General features: G+C 49.6%; 1 protein-coding gene across 2 annotated transcripts in view; it reads left to right on the forward strand.

The window, feature by feature from the left end:
• The window catches only part of Col26a1 (collagen type XXVI alpha 1 chain), a 137,562-nt gene that overhangs the window by 15,053 nt on the left and 97,885 nt on the right, over positions 1 to 24,624 (forward strand). For both annotated transcript variants that reach the window (XM_087903513.1, XM_087903514.1), the window contains exon 2: positions 20,598 to 20,720. In XM_087903513.1, coding sequence (XP_087759639.1) covers positions 20,598 to 20,720 — 123 coding nt within the window. The remainder of the gene's footprint in view (positions 1 to 20,597; positions 20,721 to 24,624) is intronic.

Raw genomic sequence — 24,624 nt, forward strand, 5'->3', positions numbered from 1 at the left:
CTCTGGTCGCCATGCTGCAAATGCTGGGGTAACAAGCGAGCAAGCATCACCATGCCTGGCTTTTATACATGGGTGCTTCATGCTCAAGATGCAACGAGTCCTTCACCGACTGAGCTGTCTCCCCATACCCCACATGTTTCCAATTTTAACATAATCAAATGTATCTGCTTTTTCTTTTGTTGTTTGTGTTTTTAGTGTCATAGCCAAGAAACTCTCACCCAATCCAACGCCATGAAATTCTCCCCTGCATTTTCCTCTAAGAGCTGGAGCATTTGGGGTCTTGCATTAAGACCTTTAGCTTGTTTGGAGTTTCTTTCTTTCTTTCTTTCTTTCTTTCTTTCTTTCTTTCTTTCTTTCTTTCTTTCTTCCTTCCTTCCTTCCTTCCTTCCTTCCTTCCTTCCTTCCTTCCTTCCTTCTCTCCCTCCCTCCCTCCCTCTTTCTTTCTTTCTCTTCCCTAGACTGTGTTGGTAGCCTAAGTTGGCCTTGAATTCTGTGTGTAGCTGAGGCTGGCCTCAAAACCAGTATTTTCCTGCTACAGCTTCCCAGATGCTGGGAATAAGAGTGAGCTTGGGCAGTGGTGGCACCCACCTTTAATCCGAACACTTGAGAGGCAGAGCCAGACAGATCTCTGTGAGGTCGAGGTCAGCCAGAGCTTCACAGAAAAACCCTGTCTTGAAAAAAAAATTAGTGAACATGGTCGTACCCAGCTGAGATACTTTTCTGGTGTGTGTCTTTGTATGTGAGTGTGTGCGTGTATGTGCATTCACACGTGTGGGGGGGCACGTGCATGCGTGTGTGTGTGTGTGTGTGTGTGTGTGTGTGTGTGTAGGGTGGAGGACTACCTCAGTTGTCATTCTTCAGCCATTTTCCATTGCTGGTTTGTTTGCACAGGCTCTCTCACCTGGCTGGGCATCTCATGGACTGCACAGCTCCCGAGCCTTTGCACCTTGTCTCTTCAGACAAGATGCCACGTATGGAGTCCATGGATTTAGCTAGCCTGGCTGGCCAAGGAGCCCCAGGGATCCTCTTGTCTGCACCATGCAGGTGCTTTTGTTTTGGATCACAAGACAGGGTTTCTCTGTGTAGCCCTGGTTGTCCTGGAATTCACTCTGTAGACTAGGCTGGCCTTGAACTCACAGAGATCCTCCTGCCTCTGCCTTCCAAGTGCTGGGATTAAAGGCATGCACCACCCCTGCCTGGCTGTGCCCAGCTTTTCATATGGGGCTTTGAACTCTACGCTTGCACAGCGAGCACCTCACTGACTGAGCCGTCGTCTCCCCAGACACAGCCCTTTTCTTCTTTCAGAATTATCATCTCAGGTCCTTTGTCACAGAAAGAAAATCTAAGTAGTATAAAGGGATCTGGAGAAGCAGAGGCACAAAACATCATTTCTGTGTTGAAGTTAAAGGTAAATGATAAACAGAACTGTCTCCAAAACATACGGTGTCACAGCGCTCAGTCATAACTTGAACTCTTATTTTAACTATGATTTAGGTTTTTTGGAGGCACAGTCTCATGTAGGTTGTGCCGAATTTCCTAAGTAGCCAGGGATGACCTTGAACTTCCTATCCTCCTGCTTCTGACTGCCTAGTATGTCCGGTTTTATGTAATAGTAGGGAGGAACCCAGGGTTTTGTGCTTGTTAGGCACCACTGAGCCACACTCCAGCCCCTCACTGGGGGATTCTAGGCAGGTGCTGACCACTGAGCCACACCCCAGCCCCTCACTGGGGGATTCTAGGCAGGTGCTCTACCACTGAGCCACGCCCCAGCCCCTCACTGGGGGATTCTAAGCAGATGCTCTGCCTACCTTTCCCACCTTCTTTGCTCCCTGGTTTCTGCTCACTCGACTCTCTGTTGGATTGTTCTCATTTCCAAATTCCCCCTTACTTGTGCAGCTTTCTCCTGATGATGCATTGGAGATTTGGGGGTCTTGGATCAGTTGTCCTTGAACTTGAACCAGTTCAGGGACTTAAGTTAAACTGACAGCTTTGCAGTTGGCCTTCACCAATATCCTAGGCCTGTCTTTGCATTGTCTCACCCTAAGCTTCTCTCCAGCATTTCATAGCTGCTGACTCGTTTTGTTTTGTTTTGCTTTGTTTTGTTTCTCTGTGTGATCCTGTCTGTCCTGAAACTTGTTCTGTTGACCAGGCTGGCCTCAAACTCACGTATCCACCTGCTTCTGCATCCCGAGTGCTGGAATTAAAGGCTGACTTTTTTTGTTTACATTCTTATCAAGGAGAAACACATTCTTTGGTACTTTTCCGAGAAAATAATTCTGCTTGAGCCATGACTGAGATGAGGGCTATCATGTTCCTATGAATTTGCATCTATTGACTTTTGCCTTGTAGGAATTGTTTCTTTTATATTTAATTACATTTATTTATTTATTTACCTGTTTATTTGTGTGTGTGTGTGTGTGTGTGTGTGTGTCTTTGTGCACCCATGTCATGGCATTTGTGTGGTAGTCAGGGGATAAGTTGCAAGAATAATTTTTTCCCCATATGTGACTTTAGGGAGTTGAATGCAGATTGTCAGGTTTGGTGGCCAACACCATTATCCACTGAACTACCTTGCTCGCCCTACCTCCTTGCTTCCCAAGTTAGCGATGCAGTAAATACTATGCATATTTTAACGTGTGTGTGTGTGGTATATAAGTATGCATATACATTTTTTTTGAAACAGAGATTTACTATGTAGCCATACCTAGCCTGAAGCTTGCTAGTGTAGACCAGACTGTCCTTGAACTCGCTGTGATCATCTGCCTCTGACTTCCGAATGCTGGGATTAAAGGTGTGTATGTCTGCTTGTATGTCCCCTAGAACTTGGCTGTTGTGAGCCAGCTGATGAGGGAGCTGGGAACTAAACTTGGAGCCTCTATAAGGGCATTAAGGGCTCTCACCGCTGTGCCCTCTCTCCAGCTTTGTACTTTTTTATTGGCATCATTCATTGTGCTGGGTCAGGAAGAGCTCTGTTGGCAAATGGAATAGAGGCAGAGAAGGAGGTCAACCCAGAAAAGATGCTGATCTGATTCTTTCCCCAGTGGTCCCAGGGTGGGAAAGCTTGCCTCAGACACTCTCTGCAGTGTGTGAGTGCAAGTGTGTGTGTGTGTGTGTGTGTGTGTGTGTGTGTGTGTTTGGGGGAGTTGTCTTCTGAGCATTGGGGACTGTGGGGTGTACATTCTCAGCAGTGTGTTTGTGTATGTGTGTGTGTTTGGAGGAGTTGTCCTCTGAGTGTTTGGGACTATAAGGTGTCTGAGGCAGATGCCTAGGGATTAGACACCCACATGGTCAAAGAACCAAAATGCAGAGGGATGCAAGCCTCCTCTTATGGTTAGGATGTGGTACGACGGTAGAGCATTTGCCTGGCATGTGTGAAGCCCAGGGTGCCATCCTCGGCACTGCAGAAAACTGGGCATAGTGGCACACACCTGGAATCCCTGTACTTGGGGGATGGAGCCAGGAGGCCATTCTCAGTAAACAATGTGTTCAAGGCCAGCCCAGGATAAGTGAGACCTTGAGTCAAAAACTACATAACAAGACACTTCAGCCAGTGACAGGCAAGGCCCAAAGGACCAACACCATAGAAGGAGAACTTGAATACATCAGCACAGACCTGACACACACACTCCACACACACCCTGCCTCCCCCAGCTGTCAGACGCTTGCTCCTCACCATGGGCAGGTTTGTGTACTGATATTTTATTTGTATGTTAATAAGTAAAGCCAACCTGAAGGTCAGAAAATCAAGACAGCCAGCCACTGGCTCTTACCTCTACCTCAGTCTGAAATGGCGATCCTGCCTCCAGGAATCTCAGAATGAGACTGACGGAGAGCTGCCTCCTCCCATCTTATATTCCTCCCTAGTGCTGAGATTAAAGACATGCATCACTACAGCCCTGTTTCTATGGCAACTAGTGTGGCTACTGGGATTAAAGCTGTTTGTCACCCTGCCTGGTCTGTAACCACTATGGCTGTTTTACTCTCTAGACTTCAGGCAAGCTTTACTTATTAAAATACAAACGAAATATCACGACATGTTTGTAATCTCAAGTGCTCCTGTTTACTGTGTGTTACCTTCCAGAGTCATTATTTGTGCTTGTGTGTTATACGTGTGTGCGTACACTGTGCATGTTCGTACACATGCACACATGTGACCCTTCACGTGGAGGCCGGAAGTGGGTGTGAGGTGCCTTCCTCAGTTCCTCTCCACATTATCTATTATTGTTTTTGAGACAAGGTCTCACTGAATCCAATTCACCAATTGGCTATGGCCATTGAACTCCAGGGATTTGTCCCTCTAGCTTGACCCACTAACCAAAGCCTTTTGTCCTGAGGTCAGCGCACTGCCCGGCTGTGGTAACTGGACCCTTACAGGCTGGTGACAGACCAGCAGGAAGGAAGGGGGATGGGCCAGAGCCTCAGCCCTCTGAAAGCCAGAGCAGATGGTGAAGAAAAACAAGAGTCTGTTTGCCTCTCTGGGGCATCCGGTCCCAGTGCAAGGCTGGAGTATTTCTGGCTGTAGAGTTTACTCCCATATGACTGCATAGAGAGAGTTGGAGGTCACCTTCTCTGCTTTGGCCGTGTACCGGAGCCTGGTGGAGAGTCTTCTTGTTTATGTTCTCCAGGATCTGGTTTGGTTGGAGCTGTCAGTTTTTCCAGGGCAGGGGCCATGACCCACCCCGAGGCCTGGAGGATCCCGTGCACCATCAGCCAAGGTCCTGTTGAGTGATGGCTAGGCCCAGGAAATTCGCAGAGCAAAGCCGCACCTTCCCCCATCCAGTCCTTACTGATCTGTTCTGAGACCTGAGCAGGGGGGCAGTTTCTGCGTTTGAACTCTATTTATAGCAACACATTTTCAAGGCCTACAGAATTCTACAGGCCGAAGTTTGGAAACAGTACCTCACTACTGTAGTTTTTAAGATTAAAAAAAAGTCTATTTATTTATTTGATGAGTTTGTATGTGTGTGGGCATTGGCGCCGTGGCATGCCTGTGGAGGACAGAGAGTGATTTTCAGGACTCGGTTCTCACCTTCCACCATATGGGTTCTGAGGATCGAACTCAAGGAGTCAAGCTTGGCGGTAAGCACCTTTCTCCACTGAAACATTTGCAGACTCCTACTGCTGTCGTTTTTTTTTTTTGTTTGTTTGCTCGCTTGCTGCTGTGTGTCCCTTGCTATGGAAATACGGGCTCTTTGTCTCAAGAAAGAGACAAGGAAGGACTTACCCAAAGTCTTACAGCTAAAGAATGGCTGAGCCAGGCAGAGCTGGAACCTGTGTTTTGATGTATATATGGTGTATGTAGGTTCAGGCTGACTAGGTAGTCAAGGATGATCTTGAACCTCTGAACCTCCTGCCTCCGCCTCTTGAACATGGTAATGCAGGTGTTTGCTGCAACTCCTGCTTTATGTGGTGCTGGAGAATGGAAGGCGGGGTGTCATGAATGCTGGGCAAGCACTCTACTAACCATGCCCTGAGCCCAGTTCAGAGTCTGTGTTTTCTGGCTTTGGGTACCACACCTCTGCCTCTCTGCATCTCAGAGTTGGCATTTGGATGGATGGTGGCAGACCATCCTAACGTACAGAGAGTATCCTCACCCTAGGGAGACGGCTCATGGGTGAGGGGCTTGCTGTGTACGTATGAGGACCTGAGTCTGGAGTCTCAGCACCCTGTAAAAGCTGGCCGTGGTTCTGCTTGTCTGCAGCCTCAGCACTTGTTGGGTGGGGTACAGCTCTGGACTTCCTTAGGACCACCAGTTCCCAAATAATGACACAAAGACTTCTTATTAATTATGAAATCTTGACCTTAGCTTAGGCTCCTTCCCAACTCACTCTTAAAACTTGAGTTAACCCATTTATATTAATTTGCATTCTGCCATGTGGCTCACTACCGCTCCTCCATACTGTATATCTGACTTCCCTGTGGTCCACTGGCAGATTCCCCAGGCCTCAGATTCCTCAGCGTTCCCCTCTCTCTCCCAGGAAGTCCTGCCTACTCTCTCATGTCTAGTTATTGACCAGTCAGCTCTTTATTAAACCAATCAGAAGGCAGCTTAGACAGAGACACTTCTTCACAGTGCACCAAAAGGTTATCCCACAACAGTGGGGTGCAGAGACAGGCACATCCCTGAAGGTAACTGGCTAGTCAAACGGGTAAACTGAAGGTTCGGTGAGAGACTCCGTCTTAAAAAGGTGGAAAACCAGACTGTTGTGGCGCACGCCTTTAATCCCAGCCCCAGCACGTGGGAGGCAGAGGTAGATGGATCTCTGAGTTCAAGGCCAGCCTGGACTACAGAGTGAGTTCCAGGTCAGCCAGTGCAACACAGGGAAACCCTGCCTCAAAAATGAATGAATGAATGAATGAATGGAGGTGGAAAGAAATTGGGGAAGACACTCAACATTGACCTCTGGATGGCACATGCTTGTGTTCTCAAGTGCACACATGCACACCCACGCACACATGTTGTGAGCTGTCTGAATGGGTGCTGGGAAATGAATTTGGTCTCTTGCTGGGGACAGGCATGTAACACACGAACCTGGGTGGGATATTCCAGATTCAAACCATAGTTGTGCATTGTGAATCGTCCAGGACAAAGCATGTCACCATATATGTATGCGTGATGTAGGTTACTGCATTGAGGCTGCAGAAGCTAGGGACCTAGTTAACATTTAGGACTCCATGACAGCCCATGTTGAATGTTGCCTATGCAGAAGCAAGCAGGGGATGGAGAGATGGCTCAGAGGGTAAAGACACTTGCTGATGTGTCTCAGGACCTGAGTTCAATTCCTGGGACCCACATGGTAGAAGGAGAGAGGAAACTCTTGCAGGTTGTCATCTGACCTCCATGTGCACACTCACACACACATAAATAAAATAAGCTAAAGTTGTAATAAAAGATAGATAATCATGAACGTAGTTATCGGGGGATAGCAGTGACCCTCTTGACTGGTGTGAACCTCAGATGTCGTGTGCCATTGTTCCTGGGGAGACTTGACACAAATACCTCTTTACCAAAGTTAGGAACCACTGATAGACCAGAGAAAAGGACACCACCATAGTCCAAACGGCTGAACTAGTGAGTTTCTTGGGGTTCCTTACAGGAGTATGGGGTGATTCAAAGGTCTGCTCCTCATCAGTGAAAGTCCACCCCGGCACCGGTGAGCCAAGGAGGAGGAGGAGGAGGAGGAGGAGGAGGAGGAGGAGGAAAACAAGAGCACTTTTTAGACTTCACTGCTTCAAATGTCCCATTGTGAGGTTCCCCTCCGCAGGGAGAGAAACTTATCCCGAGGAATTCTAGCCCAGAGCCTGGCAAACCCACCCCAGGGTTGATTAAAGGAAACCTTTCTGGTAAGGCAACTGCAAGTCATTAGCGTTCAGATTTTTCATGGATGAGCCTAATTCGGCTCATTCTGCAGCCTGCGATGGATTTAATTTTCTGTTTGATCCCACAGAGGAACCCACAAGCAAGCGCGGCGGTGGCTCCCGGGTCTAGGTGCGGAAGTCGGGGCTTCTCTGGCGCTCTGTGGGAATCTCCCTCGCTAGGGTCTGCAGGGGTTCCTGGAAGGAAAACCCTTTAATCAGTGAGACTGCAGGGTGTGTGGCATGGGAGGGAGGGAGGATGGCTCTGCAGGGACAAATCAAGAACTTAAAACAGCTGCAGCTCCTCTGGGTGATTCTGGGTCTTTCTTGTGGTCTAGTGGTGGCGGGCCCCTGCCGTGCCTGCAGGACTTGGGCGCGGCAGTCTGGGGAGATGGGAGAGAGAGAGAGCAGAGGTGGGCTCCTTGCACCCTTCCACTAGGGGGACATCTGCCTTTGATCAATGCGGGAGAACAAAGGGGGACAATTAATTGCCTGTAACAGGCCGAGGGCAGCTCGGATTTCTACACAGTCTGCTGCAGTGGGGGCAGGGGTCTCAGCTGCCCGGGCCACAGTGTCTGTGGAGGGGGCTAGAGAAAAAATTCTGATGCCTGCCTCAGTTCAGGTCCTGGCCTTACCTAAACGCCTTTACACGGTTTCCTACTGCCTCAGGCCCTGTGGCCTTCTCTGATTGGCTTTTTCCTAATCCCGCCCCAGCCTCACTTCCCACCCCCTCAACTCGTCATTCCAGCCACTTAGCTGTTCCTTACACTTCTAGGGCTTCTAAATTTTTCCAAATTCTTATCTTTCAAAGGTAGAGTAGGGCGGTCATCAGAAAAATGTGGCACGCTTTTATGCACATGCATCTGTCTGTCTTGCAGTACTAAAGATGGAACTCAGGGTCTTTTAAGTGCTCTGCCTAGAATCCCCCAGTGAGGGGCTGGGGTGAGGTTCAACAGTAGAGCACTTGACTAGAATCTTCTAGCGAGGGGCTGGGGGTGTGTGTCAGCTATACAATGTTTCTCAAGAAGATGTCAGTGAAGGGCTGAGGGCTTGGCTCGATGAATTCCAGTTTCAGTGGAATTAAAAAATATTGTTGAGGGTGATAGAGGCAGATATTTTGACATCAATCATTGATCTCCAATGCATTCACGCAGGCGAGTGCACCCACAGGCGTATTTACACATACTTACTGTCACCCCGATTAAAAAATGTGTGAGTCAGTCACCCTCTCTGTGTCTTCAAAAGCCACTCGGTTACCTCCATTGTCATCACTCCCAAAGTGGCACTGAGCATGCTCAGAGGGACTCCTTACATAAGGAGGGGTATGAACTTTGTTGGTCTGGGAACCCTAGTTAACTGGGTCATTGTTGTTGAGAAACCATGGAGGAGGAGGTGGTGTCCCACTGAGGCAGGGTGGTAAGAGGAATGGAGGCATTTCTGGAAGAGTCTGTATGGGATGAAAGTCTGAATGTGGGTCCAGCTCAGCCTGAGTGTGTGTGTGTGAATGCGCACGCGTGTGTGTGTGTGTGTGTGTGTGTGTGTGTGTGTGCGTGCCCGCATGAGCGTGTGTGTGAGTGTGAGTGTGTGTGTGTGTATACATAGGATCCCTGTGTTTCAGGACAGGAGCTACCAAAGGACCAGGCAGGACTCAGTCTGGTGACTTCAGGAGGACAGGTGTTGTTCCTTGCAGACCAGCTCACCTCCTTCTTCATATGTGTTCTTATGATCACATGTGTATCCTAAGCCGCCCTCTGACTGGGAAGCTGGGGACCAGAACTCTGGGATCTGCCCACCGGAAGTGACAATTGGAAGGAAGGGACAATGGAACACGATCAGCACATGTGCCTTTCTAGCTGACACCGCTAGGCTGGACGTTATCTCAGAGTCCCTGCGGACCTAGAGATGACCTCATCTTGCCAAATATTTGCAGGGTAAGCCCGAGGCTGTCCCTGTCTGAGGAACCCTGGGGGCAGTGGAAACTGGTCCCCAGACAGCTATTCACTGGGCTGCTTTGGTTTTCACCTGCACAGCTGCTGGGAGACACCTGCACAGCTGCCACAGCGCTCCAGCCTTTTATCCGCACATCAGTACGAAAAGCTCCGAAGCTCTCCCAGCCTCATGGCTGTCCTTCCTGCTCTGTGGGCTGCTGGCAGAGGAGAGGGAGCCTGTACCCTGGAGCCCGGGGAAGGCTCGCCCAACACAATGTCAGGGATTCCACAGCACGATCCTCACCCAAGGCTTTGGAATCAGCTTGCTCGTCTTCAGCTGTGGGGTCTTAAGGTGTTCAGCTTCGTCTGAACTCACAAGTCGCGAACTTCGGGAACCACTAGCCATAACCACCTCAAAGAGGCAGGAAAGAGAATCCAGGCTTGGAGGGACACAAAAGGCTAGCTTCAGAATTGGCGGGATGGATTCTGGAATCTGTGTTCAGTCTTTCACTTGCATGAGTCCCCACACTTGGTGGCAAGCACTTTAACCACGGAACTATTTCCCCAACCCCACCTTATTATTATTATTATTATTTTCCAGACAATACCTCTCCGTGAACCTGGAGAGCATTGGTTGTTTGGACTGGCTAGCTAGCAGGTCCCAGGAATCTCTTACCTCTGCCTCCCCAGTGCTGGGATTGTAGGCGTGCAGGGTACATGCAGGCCTACGTTTGTAGATGTGTTATTTTGGACTCAGGACCAGGAGGTGCACTGCCCATGGTGAGATACTCTGGTTGCCATTCCCTGCAACCTCAGCAGCCTCAGCAGCCCTGGGATATCTGATGCCAAATTCTGTGGTCCTTCCTGTTCAGCACTCGCTTGCATTCCGCAGATTCTTATCGGGTCTCGCTTTCCTTCTAGTGAACGCTGGAACCAGTCTCCCTGTGGATCGCAAGGGGATGGACGGTGAGAAAATGAAACACAGCAGTTTGGGGTTTTGCTGACTCTGCCCGTAGCTTGCTGGGCCGCTGTGGGCAGCCATTTCCTTCTTGGGGTCTTGATTTTCTCACCTGTTGGAGACTGGGGCCAGGCCTGGGGGTGCAACCTGTGATTTCAGTTTTTAGTGGTGTGGAAAAAGGAGGATCATGAGTTTAGGACTACCCAAGGGTTACAGAGAGAGACTCTGTCCCAAGACAAGTAAGGAAAGGGAAGGAAAGAAGGACAGAGAGTAGGAGGGAGGGAGTGAGGCAAGAGAACCTTTTTTTTCTTTATTGATGTGTTAGCGCGTGCAGATGCATACGTGTGTGTGTGTGTGTGTGTGTGTGTGTGTGTGTGTGTGTGTGTGTGGTGTCCTGTTTTCCACCTTATTCTCTGGAGACAGGATCTTGGCCAGTGAGCCCCAATGGTCTTCCTGGGTCAGCACCTTCCCTAGTCAGGGTTTCTACCGTTGCAGTGAAATACCATGAGCAAAAGCAAGAGGGGAGGAAAGGGCTTATTAGGCTTACACTTCAGCATTGCTGTTCATCCCTGAAGGAAGTCAGGACAGGAACTCAGACAGGGCAGGATCCCAGAGGCAGGAGCTGAGGCCGAGGCTGTGGAGGGGTGCTGCTTACTGGTTATTTCCTCTGGCTTGTATTTTAGTGTGCGCTCTCAGAGAACAAATTACAGGAGTCGGTTCTCCCCTTCTCCCAAGTGTGTCCCAGGGATTAAACTCAGGCAGTCAGGCTTGGCAGCTCCTTTACCCACTGACCCATCTTGCTGGATGTTTTTGTTCTGTGATAAGGGTCTCATTGTGTAGTTCAGGCTGGCCTTGAACTCCTGATCCTCTGCTAATCGCAAAGAAGTGAGGAGAAAGACCACCATCCCAAATCATCATGGCCAAACTAATTTAAGCAAGCTTTTTATTCATGTACCCAGGCTGCCTCCCTTTAAGGCGCAGTTCAGAAGGTCAGCTTCAGACGTGGGGAAGATAAGGGTTTTTATAGGTCAGAGGTTGGGAGTTTCCAAATGGGGGATTTGGTAGGCAAATAGGTGGGGTTACAGAAGCAGAGCAGAAGCATAGCAAATCGGTCATAAACATCTCCTGAAACAAAGGCATGGCTGCCACTTCCTGGATCAGGCAGGACAGAATCATTTGTAGTGAAGTTATAGGTCGGGCACAGCCCAGTCCTCGAGAAACAGATTAATCATCAACAGGAATGCATCTAGTTTGTCTTCACTGTAAGATGACTTTCAAGCCCAAGATGGAGGTAGATTGGCTCATCACCTCTTGCCTCATCTGGCCTCCCAAATGCTGGGGTTATATATGTCAATCATCACGCCCAACTCTAAGGTTCTTAAAACTTTTTTCATTAGCATATGTTAAGTGTACATAAGAGACATGCGCCTGCCATGGTGGAGCGTGTGTGCAAGCAGGAGGAGAGCCTCAGCTGTCCATCTTCGCCTTCCATCTTGTTTGAGATCGGTCTCTTGTCTCTACAGGGCCAAGTCCAGGCTGGCCTGCGGGCTTCTGGGGACTCTCCTGTTTCCACTTCCCATCTTCCTGCAGGAGATCTAGAATTACAGAGTCTCACACTGTCTGTCTGTGTTTTTAACACCTGTTCCGAGGCTTTGAACTCAGGCCCTCACATGTGCATGGCTTTTGTGCACTAAGCAATCGCTTCAAGTTTATGTAGTGTGTTATGATAATATTCACCTATGGTTACCCCTCCCACTCTCTCTGACCCCCTTCCTCTTTCCACCTAATCTCCCTCCTGCTTTCTTGTAGGCAGGGGGTGTGAGTAGTGGGTGGGTGCCTCACCTGTCGAGCAGGGCCTAGAATCCCCCAGTGAGGGGCTGGGGTGTGGTCAGTGGTAGAGCAGCTGCCTAGAATCCCCCAGTGAGGGGCTGGGGCCTGGCTCAGTGGTAGAGCAGCTGCCTAGAATCCCCCAGTGAGGGGCTGGGGTGTGGTCAGTGGTAGAGCAGCTGCCTAGAATCCCCCAGTGAGAGGCTAGGGGCCTGGCTCAGTGGTAGAGCAGCTGCCTAGAATCCCCCAGTGAGGGGCTGGGGCCTGGCTCAGTACTAGAGCACTGGGTTCTGGGTCCAGGATTTAAAAACAAGAAACAGCTACTCAGCTTTTCAGTTCTGTGGGCTTTGCCCAGATCCAGCCAGGACCTGTTCCTCAGTGTCCTGAATTGTCACAGGGGCAACTGATCCCAGGGGAGAGCATTCGGCACCCTCTTCTCCCAGCGCTCCTCTCCGACACACCTATGAATGGCTGTAGATCCGTTGTCCTAATCGTCCAACCCCTCTGTGACTGTGCTGGATAGGAAATCTGATTCCTAAATGGCCCTAACTATCTTTCTGGGTTGACCAGCATATTGGGAAAGAGCTGATGGTTCATGAAGGGCTCGCTCCCATGGAGCAGGCTCTGGAATTCTCACCGTGGAAGGTTCTGGTGAATGAACACATGGAATAGTGAAAGAATAGGAGGAAGGCACATAGCTTGCTCTCTCTGCAGGGTCACTGCAAGGGAGTGATTCCTCTGGGACACAATTCCACACATGTTCTTCATCCTTCAGGGCTCAGTGGTGGCTCCCAGAATCCAGGCGCCACACTATTGCCTTCTTGTTTTGCCAGGAGATTTGGGTGGTGGCTGTGGGAATCTCAGATCAGCACCCCGTCAATCTAAAATCAGCAGTTTGGGCTGGGTCACAGTTGGAGAAGTATTTGCCTTACAATCATGTGACCCCCTGAGTGTGATTCCCGGGCTCTGTAAAGGTGACAGGAAAGACCCAGTTCCACAGTGTCCCCTGAGCTCCACCACACACATGCCCACATGTACACATCATGTGTGCACTCACCCGCTCTGTAATAACAATACAAACTTAAAAAATAAAACAACAACAACAACAACAAAACAAGCATGGCAGCTCATGGATGTAATCCTAGAGCCGGAGAGGTGGAGTCAGGAGGCTCCTTAGGGTTCACTGGCCAGCCATCCTACCCTACTTGATGAGTCCCAGGCCAGTCTTTAAACATCAAAGCAAGGGGGTTAGCACGCAATGGATAATATGTCTGACTGTATCAGAAGATTCTAGGTTCTACAGTTGGTTGGCTCCACCTGTCATTTGGCCAGGCATGTCGGCACACAACTTTAATCCCACTACTTGGTTGGCAGAGTCAGGTAGATCTCTGTGAGTTTGTAGCCAGCCTGGTTCTGCCTAGTGAGACCTTGCCTCAAACAGCAGCAAACTCAATATGCCTGGGACCTGAGGAATGACAGGGGTTAACCTCTGGCTTCTAACCATACTTGCACACTGAAGAGGTTTGGCACCATCCCACGGGCTGGGGTCTTAAGTCAGAAACAGAGGAGAAAGTGAGCCGAGTACCAGCATCCATCTCTCGCTGCTTTCTGATTAAGGATACGATTTGACCGGCCACTGCACCCTCCTGTTGCCATGACAACTTCCTCCTGCAGTGGACCAAGCTGTGAGTCAGGTGTTGAGATGGGTCAGTGAGTAGAGGCCGTGGAAGCCTGATGACCTGAGTTGGACCGTCAGGACCCACAAGGCGGAAGGAGAGAAGCGTGTCCCAAACGTCATTCTCTGACTGTCATGCATGCTCCACAGCAGGCACATCCTTTCTTCCTTTCCATTGCTTTTGTCAGGCATGTTATCCCATCAGTGACATGGGACACCTCAGTGGTCATCCCAGCCTCCAGCACTCATGGGTGGAATGTGTGGAGGGATCACGGTTTATCCTCCACATTAGGCTTACAATTTTTACTTATTATGGGCTGGAGAGATGGCTCAGCAGTTGAGAGCTCTGACTGCTCTTGCAGAGGACCTGGCATCCACATATGGCTCACAACCATCTGTAACTCCCATCCCATGGGGTCTGCTGTATTCTTCTGGCCTCCCTGGATACCAGGCACACACTTCACACTTACATGCAATCAGGAAAAACGCCCATACACACAAACAAATTTAAAACATCTAGTTCTTTGTTTACTTACTCATTGTGTGTGTTTGCGTGCATGCATGTGAGTGCAACTACCATGGTGAGCATGTGGAAGTCGGGACAAACTTCGAGGGAGTCAGTTTTCCGCCTTCCCTGTGAGGCCTGGGGTTCAAATTCAGGTCATCAGGCTTGGCAGCAAGCCTCTTTACCCACTGAACCATCTTTCTTTGTCTTGATTCTGGATTCTGCCTTGGCTCCTTGGAGGCCACAACTCTGTGGTCTCACACTGAACTTATTGTTGGTGTGGATCTCTAAGTCCCACGTGGGCTACCGTCTCTGGGTGTGGGAGCTGCAGCTCACCTGCCCTCGCTGCTCCCAGGTGTGGGAGCTGCAACTCACCTGCATTCGGGGATGCTTATTTGTCCTGGCCTCCTGGCTAGCTTACACCTGAAATAACCCCACAGAAACTATATTAATTAAAACACTGCTTGGCCATTAGCTCTAACTTCTTATTGGCTAAGATGGGAGCTGCAGCTCACCTGCTCAGGGCCATAGGGAACATATTTTGCTCGGATAATGTCAAAAAGAGTGACAGCCTGCTTCTTTCAACCAAACATCTCTCTTTTGCTCAGCCTAAGGAGCAGCTTGTCATCACCAAGTTCTAAAGATTTAGCTTATGTGTATGGATGTGTCTCTATGTGGGGTATATGCACATGAGTGCAGTGCAGTGCCATGGAAGGCCAGATGAGGGTGGCAGATTCCCTAGGGCTAGACTTATAAGTAGTTGTGAGCAGCCGGATATGGGTGCTGGGAACAGGAGTCAGATCCCCTGCAAGAGCAGCAAGCATTTTGAATCCCTGAGCCCCTGAGCCATTTTCCAGTCCTATTTAGATTTTATCTCTCTCTCCCTCCCTCTCTCTCTCTCTCTCTCTCTCTCTCTCTCTCTCTCTCTCTCTGTGTGTGTGTGTGTGTGTGTGTGTGTGTGTGTGTTACAAGTTCTGTGTGTCTGGCTCCATCCTCAAAGGGATGTCCGCAAGGAGTCACACCTCTCTTGCCAAATCTTTCTGGCTGGAATTATTCTGCAGCACAGACAGACTTGGGATGTGTGGGCAGGTGGTGGAATATGCCTGGGATTACAGGTGTACCCCATTCCTGGCAGTTTTCACAAGGAGACTGTGGTACCAAACTCAGGTCCTCATGCTTTCGCGGCAATTCTTTCACTGCCTGCGCCTCCTCCCCAGCCCGGATGAGCTGGGTTTGCAAGACTATCTGGACAGGCCCAGAACCCTCTTTCTGTGTCTCTGTTTTGCTGTCTTCATCGTTTGGGGCCAGGTTTTGGTTGCTGGAAGCCATTGACAGCCCATGAAAACATCGGATGTCTGCAAAGGGTGATTCAAACCATTGGAAAATGCTTTCCAATTTGCAGTTCATCTCCCTGCGGAAACAACCTGGTGTGATCCAGAGGTGACTGGACTCTTTGTCTGTTCTAGTGTCCGTGGGATGTGCTTCAAGGGTGGGCATTGTCCTCAGATTGGCAGTAGATCATTTAAGAATCACAGCTCTGTGCCCTTTGGGCAGCACACACGGAGTGGTGATGCAGAACCCATGCTATAGGGTAATGAAGAGAAAGGGGCTGATGAGATGGCTCAGCGGGTAAAGATGGCTCTCTTGGCTGAGTTCAATCCCCAGGACCCACGTGAAGTTGCTGCCTGACCTCTACAAGTGTGCCATAATGTCAATCCAAACTGTGGAGGTCAGACAACTTCAGGACTTGTTTTTCCTTCTGTGTTAAAGTCACCTTTGCTTTATCATGGCCATAACAACTGAAGTGGACAATGAAGGACAGATAGTACATTTTGGCTGGTGGTTTCAAAGGATCCGGTCCATCACTGTGGGGCCACATTATGGCCAGCCAGGAAGAAAAGACTGGCAGGAAGTGACCAGTTATAATAACTCCCATGCTGCATCCCCGGTGACCTACTTCCTTTAGCTAGGTCCTTCATCCTGAAGTCGCCACAAGCTTTGAAAATAGCACTACTGCCAAGATTTGTTAGCCCTGGCTGTCCTGGGACTGCTCTGTAGACCAGGCTGGCCTTGAACTTAGATAGCTGTCTGCCTCTGCCTCCCAAGTACTCAGATTAAATAGGTGTGCACTGCCACCACCCCGTGTCTGATAATTTTTTTCTAACTGTATTCTCTGTCTCTGTCTTTCTTTTTCTTCATCCTCTCTCTTCTCCTCTCCCTCACTACTCCTTCTTGTTAGGGTCTTATGTTGTCCAGGCTGAACTCAAACTCAATAGGTAGCTGAGGATGACTTTGAACTCCCGATCTTCCTGCCTCTACTTCCCCAATGCTAAGATGACAAGTATGTGCCATCACACCTCGTTTCCTTGAGATTTTTTTTCTTTCCTTTTCTTCATGATAGGATTTCTCTTTATAGCCCTGACTGTCCTGCAGCTTGCTATGTAGACCAGGCTGGATTCAAACTCAGGGATCTGCCTGCCTCTGCTTCCTGAGTGCTGGGATTACAGGCGTGCCCCAATAACTGCATGAGGAGGACACCTTGACTTTTGGTACACTGGTGGTATGGGTGAAAAACGGGGAACAAGTGTGTAAAAGACTTCAGCTATTTGATTTGAGGGCGTATTGAAGATCATCAGCTGGCTTTGAACTCACTGTGTAGCCCAAGATAGCTTCAAATTTCCATTCCTCCTGCAAAAGCCTCGGAAATATTAAGACTGTAGGTGTGGATCACTCCTCTCAGCTATGATGCTTGATTCTTGATACCAGCAGGGATAGAGAGAGAGAGATAGTTTTTACTTCTGCCCTCTACCACTTCTACTGTGGTCCCTGCCTTACCCTCTGATGCCATGGTCCCTGCCTTTCCCTCTGATGCTGTGGTCCCTGCCTTACCCTCTGACGCCGTGGTCCCCGCCTTACCTTCTGATGCTGTGGTCCCTGCCTTACCCTCTGATGCCGTGGTCCCTGCCTTTCCCTCTGATGCTGTGGTCCCTGCCTTACCCTCTGACGCCGTGGTCCCCGCCTTACCTTCTGATGCTGTGGTCCCTGCCTTACCCTCTGACACTGTGGTCCCTGCCTTACCCTCTGACACTGTGGTCCCTGCCTTTCCCTTTGACAGTCACCTGGGGGTGGCTCTCTTCCATATTGGCCACATGTGTTGCTCCTGACCTGCCCCCATCATTAGTGCTGGTCCTGTTGGCTGCATATTTCCGGCTGTGCTCTCCTCCTCCAAATTGCTCCCATCTGCTGTCCGTCTCTCCTGGAAGCCTCAAAATGTCTAGCCCACTGCTTCTCATTTTCTAATATGGCTTGGGACTTATTTTTAGCTTTGAAATTTCTAGGATACAGTGGTAGGTGGAGGGGATGGGAGCATGTTCCCGTTAGACATCTTAGCCTAATCTTCATATTATTTGTTCTGTCCCCTTCTCCACCTCTGCTCAGGTCTCCTTTCCTCTTACTTCCTGTAGCCAGTCACTGTCCTGCTGAGTCATACTCTTGTCCCTGTCCTGGGGATTCTAGGCAGGGGCTCTACCACTGAGTCACACCCCAGCCCCTCACTGGGGGATTCTAGGTATGGGCTCTACCACTGAGTCACACCCGAGACCCTCAATGGGGATTCTAGACAGGTGCCCTGCTACTGAGTGGCCCTAGCATCCAGAGGAGCTGATACGACAGGTCTGTGCCCTCTGGGACACTTCTAGTTCCACAGGATTTCTGACATGCTTGTGTCTCTTTCACACTTGCTGACCCACACTTATCCTTCTATACTAATGCTGTCCCTTGATGACGGCTATAACTGCAGTTAATGGATTCATCTTTCAGTGCTTAGCTGGTAGCCTTTCCTAGAACTGACCCTCCTCTGTTCCCGTAGCTCCTTGTGCTCATCAGGTGTTTGGACCTCTTCCACTGTGTTCTGGTGCTGTAACCTTGTCCCTCTCTGTCATCCCCACTAGAGTAGCCTTTTGCGGCAAGGTGGGGTTGAGTCGCCTTCATGGGATCCGCAGGTCAGTGACTAGGATGACAGCAGGGCTCAGAGCCCAAGTCCTCTCCCTTCCTTTCAGTCCCTGACATGGGGTCTCTGGTAGTTCATGCTGTCAACTTGACAAGACCTAGAATCACAGGAAACAAAGCTGTGGACACTTCTGGGAGGGAGTTTCTAGTCTGGGTTCATTCAGGTGAGAATGTGGGCAGGACCTTGAGGTAGCTGGTCACACTATATCTCAGTCAGGAAGCAGGGAGAGGCGGGTGCCGGCAGTCAACTTGCTTTCTCTGTGCCTGACTCCAGACCGACCACTGGATGATGCCACCCATATTCGGAGCGTGCCTCCCCACTTCAATTACACCGCTCTAAGGAGACCTCTCAGACACTTCCAGGGTGTGTCTTCTAGAAGATTCTAAAGATGAACCGCCACAGCTCAGTGTTAACTGATGTTCATCTGGGCTACCACACACGCCTTTAATTTCAACACTCGGTGGAGGGGCTCTCTGTGAGTGGGAGGCCAGTCTGGGCTACATAGCAACTTCCAGGCCAGCTAGGGCTACACAATAAGACTGTGTCTGGGGGTAGGAAGAAGCTACAGATTTGAAGAAAAGAAAATGAAGTAGAAAAGTAGAAAATAGCAATTATTAGATGCTGATTTATTGATTTATTTGCTGATTTGCTTAAAGCGCCGCTTGCCCTGCCTATTTGCCGAGCGTGACTTCCCTCACTACCTGGAACAGAATGACCTGGGGAAATAGCTAATACAGCAGGTCGTTGCCCTTCACAACCTGCTGACTGCCACGTGTGCGACTGTAAAACCTCGCTTGCCTGTCCCACCGTGTGGTTTTAGAGTATAATATGAGAAGACAACGTGGATCAGGGATCAAAGCCTCTCAAGGGCTGTCCTGGCTTGGGTCCACTGGTATTGGGGATTCCATAAGCCTCACAGTTGGATGGGAGAGGAAGAGTGTAACTCCAGTTAGTATCATCTTTGCAGACACTGGATCAAAAACGTCCAGTGTCTGATCTCATGGTATATTGTTATACATAGTATCACCACAAAGCTTTAGGCATGGCTACATAGAAACTCTGTAGCAAAGCACCTTATTTACCATAAGGATGAATTCTATTGGCTGACATATGAGCTCAGCTATAGGGCCTAGAGAGGAAGGATCTGTAACGAACATAAGGATGGATCCTATTGGTGGAGGATGCCAACTGCATGGGACCTCTTTGATAAGGATGGATTCTACTCACTGAGAGACGATGCTCAGGATTAGAGCCTAAACAATGCTCAGGATACTGGGGGAGGGGTTCAAGTGGAGGCTGGCTCCTAATAGAATAGCAAAGGATCATGGGTCATTTGACCACATTCACTCTGGCATTCCAGGTGACCAGGTGCCATTCATTCTTCTTTGAAGACAATAGGCCTAAGGGATGTGGGATGTCCTTCTGTATGCAGTAAATACGTGTTGTTTTTATTGGTTGATGAATAAAGCTGCTTTGGCCTTTGGCAGGGCAGAATATAGCTAGGCGGGAAATTGAAGCAGAGATATAGGGAGAGGAAGGCTGAGTTGAGAGAGAAGCCAGTTAGCTACCAGAGCAACAAGATGTACTAGAGACCAGGTAACACCACCAAATCATGTGGATACACAGATTATTAGAAATGGGTTAATTTAAATGTAAGAGCTAGCCAATAATAAGCCTGAGCCATTGGCCAAATGATTATAATTAATATTAAGGCTCTGAGTGATTATTTTATAAGTGGCTGCAGGACCAGGCAGGCCAATAGCTTCCAGCTACACCTATGTGATTTCCAATCCTGATTTCTCCAATGCTTACTCTAAGCTGTGCTTCCTACGGACCTGCGACATCTCCTCTCTTCCATTCTCTTTGGTATTGGATGCCTTTTCTAGAGAGTCCCACAGCAGGCAGATCTGGTCCGGGCTCAACGATGGTGGTTAATATTGATTGCCAAATTGACAGACTACAGAATCACCCAGGAGCTATAGCTCTGAGTATGTTTCCAGATCAGGTTAATCGAAATGGAAGGACCCACTCCAAATGGGCAGCATCATTCCCTAGACTGGGGTCCTGGGCTTAATAAAAAGGAGGAAGCGAGCTGAGCACCAGCATCTGTCTCTCTCTGCTTCCTGACTGTGGTTGCCATGTGACTGGTTGCTATGCTTTACTGGCCATGATGGATGGACCACACCCACAGACTCTGAGTTCACATCAACCCTTCCTTCCTTGTTTTTGTTGGGTATTTTATTTTGACAGTACCCCTTTCCTCACAGCACAATCTTCTAGACTGCCGTTGGACCCTCTGAGAACGGCCAAGGCTAATGCAACTGTTGCTGTCCCCACAGGCACTGGTGCCATCACACGGTGACAAGGACAGTGTCCTGCCAGGTGCAGAACGGCTCGGAGACGGTGGTCCAGCGAGTCTACCAGAGCTGCCGGTGGCCTGGGCCCTGTGCCAACCTCGTGAGGTAAAGGCACCTGGGGTGCCCTGCCCTGCCTTGTCTTTCTGTTCCCTTGTATGGTATGACCCAAGGACAGCTCTGGGGTTGGCTGTCTTGATGCTTGGAGAGGAGAGTTGAGCTGCAGATTCTGTATCCAGCAAGTGAGGTGTCCGTGCAACCGAGAGAGGCACAGGCTCCTTCCTGTCACAGTGTTATAGATGCTTGCAGGAGGGGTCAGAGGAGATGGTGAGGGTGGTGCTAAGGAAGAAAGTAAATAAAACTAAATTGTGGGGTTTGAAAAATCCAGCTGTTAGAGTTGCCCCTTAACAGCGCTAGTACAACTAACTGCTCCCGAGGCTTCTACAGTCCTCCCACAACCACGCCCTCCCACAACCGCGCCTCCTCACAGTCAAACCTTCCCACAGTCACGCCTCCAACAGCCATGCGCTCCCAAGGGTCTGCACTCTCTTAGCCACAGTCACATCCGCCAACCACCACGCCCCCCTTAAAAGCCACACCCACCCTGGCCCCACCCCCTCAAGCAGGCCCACTCCCAGCCGTCCTCCTCCCACCCATTTCTCTCACAGCTCGACCTTCCCACAACCCAGCCTTCTCAGAGATTTCCCTTGATGTCTCATTGGCTAAGATTCGTTCTGCAAGGCCTCAGTTTTCCTACTTTAAAGTGGAGGAAACAGAATACTGCCTCAAGATATTGCTGGAGCAGGAGCTGAGAGGTTCCATGGTGAAAGTCCGGCAGGAACCTGACTTCTAATCAACTCGGAGGCGGAGGCTTTTGATGTGTGGTGGAAGAGCTTAGAAGCCAACTCCAGGCGCTCAGCCCCCAGGCAGCTCCTGGTGTGGTTCAGGCCTGGGCATGCTGTGTGCCTGCATTCCTCATTCTGAGGTTAGGGAAGCAAATACTAGCAGGACCCCCACCCTACCCTGAGCTGATTCGGGACCTATTCTTTCTCTGAGAATCCCAGTTGCTCAGCGTGTCTGGCCACGTTTCAACCGCAGCGTTTACACAGCAGCGTTCAGGTTTCCGTATTTCTTGTCTGTTTCTCCTCCCCGTTTTTCTGAAGCTGTGTGGGGCCCAATTTTGGTTATTCCCATCCTTTGATGCATTCCTGGATGCCTTGATTTGGGTTGGCATAGAACCCGTGGTGGGAAAAACAGGATACATACAGAACCCACTTCACTAAGCCCGAGATCAGAGGCAAGCGGCTCCTCTTGGTGTCTGTCTGCTTTCTCCATGGTAGTAACATCGCTTCAGTTTCTCGAGCCTGGGTCAGCCCTAGACAGTAAGGGGCTGTGGACGTGACTCAGTCTGTAGAGTGCTCACTTAGCATGCAGAAAGTCCTGGCTTTCATACCCAGCGCTGCGTAAAGTAGGCATGGTGGAGCATGTTTAGAATCCCAGTATTGAGAATTAAAAGCAGAAGGATCAGAAGTTCAAGGTTATCCTCCACTACATAGCCAGGCCAGCCTTGGATACATGAGACCCTGTCTCAAAATAAAATAAAATAAAATAAAATAAAATAAAATAAAAAATAAAGAAAGAAAAGAAAAAAGGAAAAGGAGAGAGAGACCTTCAAGGAAGATTGTTTGGGTGCCTATAATCCCAGCATTCAAAAGGCCAAGGCAGGGAGACTGAACTTCAGGCCAACCTGGGCTACATTGATGCTATGGAACAATCTTTGTACACTGTAAATATGTATTGCTCTTAATGTTAATAAAAAGCTGATTGGCTGATAGTTGTTCAAGAAGAGACTGGGCAAGATAGCCTGACACAGAGAGAATGCTGGGAGGAAGAATGGTGGAGAGAGGAGTCAGCAGCCAGACAGAAAGTAAACAAGATGTGCTGAAAAGGTAAATGCCACAAGCCTTGGGGCAGCACATAAATTAATAGAAGTGGGTTAATTTAAGTTGTAAGAACTAGTTAGTAATAAGCCTTAGCTATTGGCTGCACATTTATAATTAATATTAAGATTCTGAGTAGTTATTTGAGAGTGACTGCCAGCAAAGGAAAACTTGGCCTACAAATGATACCCAACGTGGGGCTTGAACTCAGGACCCTGAGATTAAGAGTCTCATGCTCTAGTCAAGATAATTCATCTGGGCTTGGGAAATGGCTCAGTGGGTAAAGTACTTACTATACAAACAAGAGACCTGAGTTCCATCTCAGGAACCCATGTAAAAGAGCTGGGCACAGTGGCACATGCCTGCAACCCCAGCACAGGGGAGGCCCAGGAAGGTGGCTCCCTGGTGCTCGCTGGTCATTCAGGGGATAACTCCAGAGGGCATAGCACTGTGAGTTACTGGGGACAGCAGTGAGTACCTTTCTGGGGACGTGTAGGTTTGAGGATGGCATTGAGCTGGGAGAAATTAAGAGTGAGGTGAGGTAAGAAAGTAAGGATTTGAGATTTTCCTGTGAACAGAGCAAGAGTTGGGCCTGACTGAGGGACGTGGTTTTGTCTGTAAAGGCTTGCCTTGCAAGCTTGAGGACCTGAGTTCAAGTCCCAGAACCCAGGTCAAAAACAGGGTGTGGTGGTGTCCACTTGTAACCCCAGTTCAGGGAAGGGGCGAATAGGTAGGTCCCTGAGGCTCGCTGGCCAGCTCACCTATAGCCAGCCTGGCCAAACTGGCAAACCCCAGATCAATAAAAGACCTGTCTCCAAAACAAAACCAAGGTGGATGGTTGACCTCTGGCTTCCACACACAGGCATGCATGCGGTACCTGCACATATGTGCACACACACATACACACACACACACACACACACACACACACACACACACAGAGGGGAGAGGGAGAGATGAATCAATAAAATGAAGTAAAAATTTAAAATGAGGAGAAAGTGAGCCAAGCTCACCCTCAGTGCTCAACACATACATCTTCCTGACTGTGGAGGCAATGTGCCAACTGCTCTCTCCTGATGGGCTGTGCCCTTGGACTGTGAGCCCAGATCAACCTTTCCTCCCTTTACGGGTCAGCACTAACGAAGGACCTGGAGACAGAACGGACCATCTGGGTTTCCTTGTTCAGTGCCTCGGTTTCTCAGTTGGGACATGGAGACGACCCCTAACCTCTCTCTTGCTCTGCAGTGGAGAATAGGCTTGTGTCTCTTCTGTGCAGTGAATGTCAGGTGGTATGGATGCCACCCTTGAGTGCCTCCACCCAGTCCCTCAGTCAACCCCTGGCAGTGCTGGGCTGGATTCAGGAGGTCTGCCAGACCTGGGTCACATAGGGACTGAGGGGTGGGTAGCTTTGCTCCACCAGGCCTCCTCTGCCCTTGGCAGCCGGACTCTTGAGCCCCTTGGAGGTCTTTGATGGTATTCCAGCCAACCTTTTCCAGATGTGCAGAGTGGAAGGCTTTGTAGGAACTCTCTAGGGCGTCATCTGCCTCCCCATTCCTCCTTTGCCAGACGATCCCCTGCTGGCCGACCCCCTGCTCTGGTGGGGTTGCCTGCTACTCAGGGGGCTGATGCCTGCTGGGCTAAATGGAGTTCTGATTTAAATACTTTAAGATGCGGTCTTTTCTTCCTGTCCCTCCTCCTCTTCATCCCTCCCCCATTCTTCCTCCTTTTTTGTCCCTCCTCCTCCTCTTCTTCACCCTGGCTGTGAAGTGGAAGCTCAAAGCCCCCCCCCCCCGTGTCTGGGCGATGTCTCCCACCCCCGTGGACCTGAGCTAAAATGGAAGAGGCTGTGTGCTGCGTCTGCTGTATTTTTCGTTTTTCTTGGTGTGTGTGTGTGTACATGTGCACATGCATGAATATGTGTGCAGGTATTCAGTTCTATCTCAGGTGGTACTAGAGTTTCCACCTTGGTTTTTGAGATATGATGTTTCATGTAGCTTCAAATTTACCAATTTAGCTTGGTTATCTGGCCAGCAAAGCCCCAGGGATCCTCCTGTCTCCACCTTGACACTTAA

This window comes from Myodes glareolus, chromosome 2, assembly GCF_982192425.1.
Source record: "Myodes glareolus chromosome 2, mMyoGla1.1, whole genome shotgun sequence".
Classification (NCBI taxonomy): Eukaryota; Metazoa; Chordata; class Mammalia; order Rodentia; family Cricetidae; genus Myodes; species Myodes glareolus.